This window comes from Nuphar pumila, chromosome 1 (assembly GCF_984573655.1).
Source record: "Nuphar pumila chromosome 1, dmNupPumi1.hap1.1, whole genome shotgun sequence".
In the NCBI taxonomy this organism is placed as follows: Eukaryota; Viridiplantae; Streptophyta; class Magnoliopsida; order Nymphaeales; family Nymphaeaceae; genus Nuphar; species Nuphar pumila.
The window spans coordinates 178,405,968-178,413,384 of record NC_143249.1 but is presented as its reverse complement, the minus strand read 5'-3'; the positions used below and the strand labels follow the sequence as shown (position 1 = coordinate 178,413,384).

The 7,417-nt window shown below is 38.3% G+C and overlaps 1 protein-coding gene across 1 annotated transcript; it reads left to right on the top strand.

The window, feature by feature from the left end:
* Positions 1-542: 542 nt before the first annotated feature.
* LOC149851442 (glucose-6-phosphate 1-dehydrogenase, chloroplastic-like) lies at positions 543-6,070 on the top strand. The gene is made up of 10 exons (XM_090000753.1): positions 543-770; positions 1,570-1,802; positions 1,942-2,036; positions 2,255-2,369; positions 3,717-3,922; positions 4,002-4,151; positions 4,243-4,363; positions 4,459-4,688; positions 4,819-5,019; positions 5,470-6,070. Exons 1-10 carry the CDS (start codon positions 581-583, stop codon positions 5,726-5,728), a joined length of 1,800 nt encoding a protein of 599 aa, XP_089856879.1. The 5' UTR covers positions 543-580; the 3' UTR covers positions 5,729-6,070.
* Positions 6,071-7,417: the final 1,347 nt, after the last annotated feature.

The following is a 7,417-nucleotide window of genomic DNA, read 5'->3' as shown; positions in this document are numbered from 1 at the left end:
CAAGGATAAAAGGTTTAATAAATAAATTTTAATACTTGTTGATTTTTTATTAATATTTTTATAATTATATAATTTTAATTAAAGTATCCTGACAACTTTTTTGGGGCAAGGTAAGCCCACAGAATTTTAGACATACAAGACAGGAGCTAGAGCATCTTGGTGGCAGTTTTTCTGTGCAAATATTAAAAAAATCTAAAATATCTAAAATATTTTTATATTCATTAAAATTTTAAATTTAATATTCGCCCTTAAATCCTTTATCATAAATTTTCTGAACTCTGACGTGTCGGGTCGTACCGTATCTCTGTGACGGATCCAGAGCCATCATAGTAACTAAAGCCCGCCATGGCCTGTTTCTCAGAAGGGGAAACGGGGAACGTAAGCCGCCAAATGGGCGTCTGGTACGATTCGGAATGTAGCGAGAGAAGGCAAAATGCATTTTAAAATCGTGAGGAAATGCGAGTTTTTCTCGGAAAATGCTCGATGTTTCCGATGTCCCTCCCAGTATATAAGTTATCCCACCCATTCTCTTCGTTAATTCTCTCGTCGTCTGGTTTTTTGCTGTCACCATAGGAGGAAAATGGCGTCCGTCGCCTCAGATTGCTCGTCGCTGTGTGGTATTGCTTCGTCTTCTTCGGCACCATCTTCGGGAAAGCAAGGGCGTAGGACGATTGCCGGGATTTCTTATCGTCCGAGTTTGTTTCCGGCGAAGAAGAGGGTAGTTCGATCTGGAATCGTTCCCTGTTTTAGCGCCGTGTTCACGCAGGAAGGTGGGTGTTGTTGGATTTTGGTCTCTCTCTGTCTCTCTCTCTCTGGGGTGTGTTGTACTCGTGAGTTTTAGATTGTGGGGGTTGTAGATTTTTTGTTGGTTTAGTGTGAATTTTCTGTGCATTTTGTTGGATAACACATTTTTTTCTTTTTTCTTTGGGTTTCTTTTGATTTATACATATTTCACAGAGATTTTTGTGAAGAATTATTCTTGTGAAGATTGTGCAGTGGTTCTCTCGTCTGGCTTCTTATAGCGTTTCAACCTTTCGCTTTTCTCTCTGATATATGTTTTATGTTTTTTCACGTTGATGAGTTAGACTCTCTCTCTCTCTCTCTCTCTCTCTCTCTCGGCTTTTCTTCTTTTTGGGGTGATTGATTGTGAGTTTTAGCTTGTGGGAACTCTAGATTTTGATGGATTTTTTATGGGTTTAGACTGTTCAGTCTGAATTTTTGGGCTCATTTTGGTGCTAGCACAATTTTTTCTTTTCTTTTTTTCTTCTTTTTGGTTTAGATTTCTTTTGATTTATACATATTTCACATTTCTGTGAAGATTGTGCCATGGTTTTCTCTTCCTGTGTTTTCTACAATGTTTATCCATTTTGCTTTCCTCTCTGGTGTTATATTTTTTCATGGTTTCCCACTTTGATGAGTCTCTCTCTCTCTCTCTCTCTCTCTCTCTCTCTCTCTCTCTCTCTCTCTCTCTCTCTCTCTCTCTCTCTCTTTCTCTCTCTCTCTCTCTCTCTCTCTTGCGAACTTCTCTGGCTGGTGCAATTAAAAAACAAGTTGGGTGTTTGGTCATAGGACTGGCCGCCACTGCAACAGAAAGAGAAAGCCTTTCGGTAAAGTTGAATGGTGATGGTGCATTGCCTCTGAGACCACCTTCGGAGCAACGGCGAGCCCCTGTGGCCGGCTCAGGTAGGAATGATGATGAGCCCACCGTTAGTTTCACCGTGATCGGAGCATCTGGAGACCTTGCAAAGAAGAAGATCTACCCTGCACTCTTCGCTCTTTTCTGCGAGGGATGCCTCCCGGAGGTCCGAATTCATTTTCTTTCGCATTCGGGTTGCTTTCGTTTCTTTTGCCTTCCATATGAGAATTTTCTGTTAATGCTTTCATGCTGTATCTCGAGTCGAGTTAAGAAGTAGCATTGAGGTTTTGAATTTGTGTTGGCAGCATTTTACCATCTTCGGCTATGCTCGTAGTAAGATGACAGATGCTGAACTTAGAACAATGGTTAGCGACACGCTTACTTGCAGAATTGATAAGAGGTGCTTGTTTGTTTTCACGTTCGTTACTGATTCATGGTATTGATGTTTCAATTTTTTTATCTTAGGAAGTATCTATATTGCATTAATTATGTGGGACTGTAATGTCTTTCTCAAGTATTTAATTCGAGGTGGATTTCATTAGGTTTAAGTGTTATGCTTGGTTCGAGATTCCTTTCTCTATTGATAAGGTTTGTGTTTTCTTCTTAATGTTTAACCAGGAAGAACTGCAATGACAAGATAAATCAGTTCTTGGAAAGATGCTTCTACCATTCGGGGCAGTATGATTCAGTGGATAATTTTGCAGAGTTGGACAAGAACTTGAAAGAACATGAGGTACACTCCAAGGGTTCATGGCGGATATTTCTCTGCTTAGCCATGTCTTTTAGCTTTTGGGATGAAGGCGTAGTTGTTGTTGTTGTTGTTGTTGTAGCCATGTCTTTTAGCTTAAATTTTGGTCTATGAGGTAAATAAGGGATTTTTTTAATGACTTTTTGGGCCTCTGAGAGGGTAATTAACTTAGTGTTAAATATATTATTTCTTTCTTATACTTTGTTGCGAGCTTATATATTTTGTTGCATGCTTTATACAGTGACTGACCTTAGGGAGTAGAAAATTTCCCATGCTACATGTGCATTCATTTTTATCCATCACAGTTATTTGTGTTAATTGGAAGAACCCATAAAGTCAGAATCCTGTTAGTGGAAATGTAGCTATATTATTTATTCTCATTTATTGTGCAAAAGAATTTCCTTTCTGTTCCTTTATTGCTCTTACTTCTGAATACAAGAATGACTTTTCAATTGTAGGCTACCTATTATGTTAGTCCTTGAAAGAAAAGATTCAGCTGTTACTATGCATAATTCTCCTAGAGATACTTATTTTGATTATTACTGGAATTAAAATATAAATTCGTGTTTCATGCCCATCATTCCTTTTTTCATTTCCTGGCTGAGATTGTTCCATGGTGACATTAAGCACAATGATTAATGAGAGGATGTAAGCATCAGAAAATTGTTTTTTGTTATTTCACCCACTTTTACACATCCAATCCAAATACTAATTCATTTGTTTAATGAGAATGTGTAACCAACCTCTGACCAGTCAGATTCTTGAAGCAAGAGACACATCCCTTGCATGTACGCTTGTTGACTTCTCAAACATCCTCTAGGTTAGCTTTCTTGAATGCTCATTATTGTAGATAAGTGAATTGGAGCAAACTCTTTAGTTTGTAGAACTACTCTGCATGTTTCCACCCTTTTAACTGCTAGTACTATTATTGGAATTTGGAACTGCTACTACTGCTGCTACTAATTATTGCTATAGCTACATGTAAGGATATCATGAAAACTTGTGAAAAGAAAAAAAAAGACATATTTAGCTTAATCTCATGCTGTTCTAGTTTGTGAGACTAACTTGAGAAAGTATATTTCAAAGTTCAGAGTCTTCAGACCAATTAATTCCTATATTTTTTGGACCATGCTAGAAATATGTTCTTAGATGAGTAAATTCCTTGTTAAAAAGCTGTCCAACCATTTGTTTTTCTGATGATATTTATGGGTGTTTACATCTGAATTTAGTTTGTGAATTTGTAAAAGTAATATTACCAGTAATTGACAGTATTCAATTACCAATTAGTATAAGGCTCACATGAGCTTGCTAATGACCTTAAAATACTTACAGGCAGGCAGGGTCTCAAACCGTTTGTTTTACTTATCAGTTCCACCAAATGTATACATAGATGCAGTAAAATGTGCCAGTCTGTCAGCTTCTTCATCCAATGGGTGGACAAGAGTTATTGTTGAAAAGCCTTTTGGACGCGACTCTGAATCATCTGCAGTACTAACAAGAAGCCTTAAGAAGTACCTGCGAGAAGACCAAATTTTCAGGTAGTTTCTGTTATGACAGGCATTATTCTCTTTGAGCAGCATCACTTGTATTCTAAGAGTAGGAGATTCAAATTTGCAGAATTGACCAATATCTGGGAAAGGAACTGGTTGAGAATTTATCAGTACTTCGTTTCTCGAACCTTATTTTTGAACCACTATGGTCAAGACAGTATATACGGAATGTGCAGTTTATATTTTCAGAAGATTTTGGGACAGAAGGCAGAGGCTGGTAAGCTTGAATTTTGTCGAGCATTCTTCAGTAAGACCATCATTTTGAGGTTAATATCTATTTGCTTATTTGAAATTTCTCTTTGATACAGGTACTTTGACAGCCATGGGATCATCAGAGATATAATGCAAAACCACTTGCTCCAAATATTGGCATTGTTTGCTATGGAAACTCCTGTCAGCTTGGACGCAGAGGATATCAGGAATGAGAAGGTGATCTTGGGGAATTAATTGAACAGCTTATGCAAAAATACTGTGCCTAGCTGGAGATTCTAGTTTTGCTAAAGTTAAATTTTTATGTGTTTCAGGTAAAGGTTTTACGCTCGATGAAGCCTTTGCAACTGGACAATGTAGCTCTTGGTCAATATAAGAGCCATACAAAGGGTGACATTGCATATCCAGGATATCTCGATGATAAGACTGTGCCCAAGGACAGTCTGACACCAACATTTGCTGCAGCTGCTCTGTTTATAGACAATGCTAGATGGGATGGAGTTCCATTTCTGATGAAAGCTGGCAAAGCCTTGCACACCAGGCGGTATACAAATTCTATTCCCACTTGTCTTAGTTCATGAGAAAACTTTGACTCATGAATTTTGACTCTTAATATCTGTTGTAAAACTGGTAACTCTCAATTATAGTAGAACTGAGAACCATTTTATTTCCAGAGCCGAAATCAGAGTACAGTTCAGACATGTTCCAGGTAATCTATATAGCAAAAACTTCAGTACAGATCTTGACAAAGCAACAAATGAGCTTGTGATACGTGTTCAGCCTGATGAAGCCTTCTATTTGAAGATCAACAACAAGATACCTGGACTGGGGATGCGGTTGGATCGAAGTAATCTGAATCTTCATTATGCTGCTAGGTACGGCTTATTGAGTTGGACTACAATGTGTTTTGAAGATCAAAGATTGTCTCTTCAAGTTAGTTCTGCTTCATTGTGTTGACAATCTTGTAGCTTGTTAAGGCTGGTAACAGATCTTAAGCAATTTTACCTTTCCGGCAGTATTCAATTTTTTAAGTTAATCAGTTGTCCTCGTATGATTGTCCAAACTACTTTCTTCACTGTGACTATTTCCATGAAAATTCTTTGAACCAATGCGTTTATTGCAACATTTATTTATTTGCTGTTGATTTAATGAGTGAAATGGAACCATTTTTTGCTTAACTTTTTCATCTGTTGCTTTATCATATTTGTTTGACGGTTTGAAGTTTTCCTCCTGATGTTTCTAATTTATGTAGGAGCTGTATTAGTTTTTGTTTATTTAGTCAGCTGACTCAATGGTCGCCTGAAACTTTTCTTTGTTTCACAAAGGTACTCGAAGGAAATACCAGATGCCTATGAGCGGCTGCTACTTGATGCCATTGAAGGAGAGAGGAGACTCTTCATCCGCAGCGATGAGCTTGATGCTGCATGGGCACTCTTCACGCCATTATTGAAAGAAATAGAAGAGAAAAAAATTGTCCCCGAGCTTTATCCATATGGTAGCCGAGGACCTGTTGGCGCTCATTACCTTGCGGCGAAGTACAAGGTCCAGTGGGGTGATATCAGTGCAGAGCAGCAACATGAGTGAAGTGAGTTCTGATTGAGTTCTACATGCACTTCATCGATAATCTTCAAGTAGGTGGTTACAGATGAACCCTTCAATGGATTAAAGCTGACATGATGAACACAGTTGTGAACCGAATGTTATGTGTGAAGTTTGAGGCAATTTTGTGGCGTTTAGGCTAATGTTACTATCTAATTTCATCCAGATCATGCAGTTTGTCGAGTGAAAATTCTGAATGCTAGATGAATGATTCAGATAGAATAAGCACTTTTTTTCTTTTTTCGTGTACAGGTTTCTCTACGATGTCCATTATGTTCTGGTTTTATATATAGACTTATCATGTTTGCAATGCCCTGTGATTCTTTGATTTCCTCACGATCGTGGTTATAGGTCACAATCACAACACTTTGTCAAGGTTAGTTAAATTGAGAAAAGTATAAGTTGTGATTGTTATAAGTCACAATAACAGTTGAATATGAGAAAAGTTCAAGTTGTGATTGTGATTGCCACCTGTTGTCGTCTTTTCCTTCGATGTTGTGGAAGTTGGTCACAAGATTGACCTTGTAATCAACAACAGCAGCGATCAGTCTCAGCTGTGATTGTTCATTGCCACTTGTGGCCAAAGCAAACATTCCCAATTGAGATATTAGGCGACATGAGGTGAAACGCTATGACATGTTCACACCATTATTTTAATATTTTAGTAGTGATTTTAGCAGTAAAATATTCTATAAAAGATAAAATAATTTTTACCAATTGAAGTTAAAAATATCAGTCCTCTATATATTCATGCCCCATAACCGTGTTGGGCACGTTTGAGTGCCACGGAAAAGGTGTGGTTTCCGCAGAAACACATGCACTCCCGTCCGTTTCCGCAGACGCAAACATCGGCTACTCTTTCCCCATGAAAAGAGGAGTCCATTTTCAACGTTACCACTCATTCTGTGATAAGGCTTCCCCTATGGGGTGGGGGATTTGCTTCAGTCAGACCTTTGATTTGAATTTGACATCATTGTTGGATATGGCTCGATCAGATAGACTTGAACACTTTTCTGTATTTGGATGAACCACGTTAGGGATGTAAATAGTTTGGGTGCAACCCGATACCCAACCCAAATCCAAGTCCATTATACGGGTTTAATAGCTAAATCTGGATCCAATTAATAATCAGATCTGGGTTTGGTATTAAGTTTTGCATTCAAACCCGAATACCTCATCATGACACTAAAACCTAAAGATCACTGACATGTTATGTCACATGGACACAGTCAAAAGGAAAGGAAGACAGAAAACTAGATCAAAGTATTTGTGAGGTAGGACTGCTACAACCTCCACCTTGTGAAACAGGGCTGCTTCATGCATCAGTAAGTCTGCCTACTAAGAAACTAGAATTCCCACTGATCCAACAATAAGCTTATAAAAGGGACTATTCTTGGAAGAATAAGGCCAACAGGCCCCTAACATACTCCCACAGAAAATGATGAAACTAACCATTTAATCTCTCTCTCTCTCTCTCTCTCTCTCTCTGCATGTTTGATTATGGTCATGGTCAGCATTGCCTAACAGGGGCGTATTATATTTGTCAATCTGGGAAAGGCATACCGTACCAACCACACCAAGCTTAGCTCAAGTGGGTCCTATTCTTGGAAGAGTTAGGCCAACTAGCCTGTAATAATGATTTGATGACTCCCATAGAAATTGATGAATGTAACC

Excerpts from the sequence above, each read along its gene's own strand:
- LOC149851442 (XM_090000753.1), top strand. The coding sequence starts at position 581 with ATGGCGTCCGTCGCCTCAGATTGCTCGTCGCTGTGTGGTATTGCTTCG. Across the intron at positions 1,803-1,941 it reads GCGAGGGATGCCTCCCGGAG|CATTTTACCATCTTCGGCTA; the intron begins GTCCGAATTCAT and ends TTGTGTTGGCAG. Across the intron at positions 3,923-4,001 it reads CGAGAAGACCAAATTTTCAG|AATTGACCAATATCTGGGAA; the intron begins GTAGTTTCTGTT and ends TCAAATTTGCAG.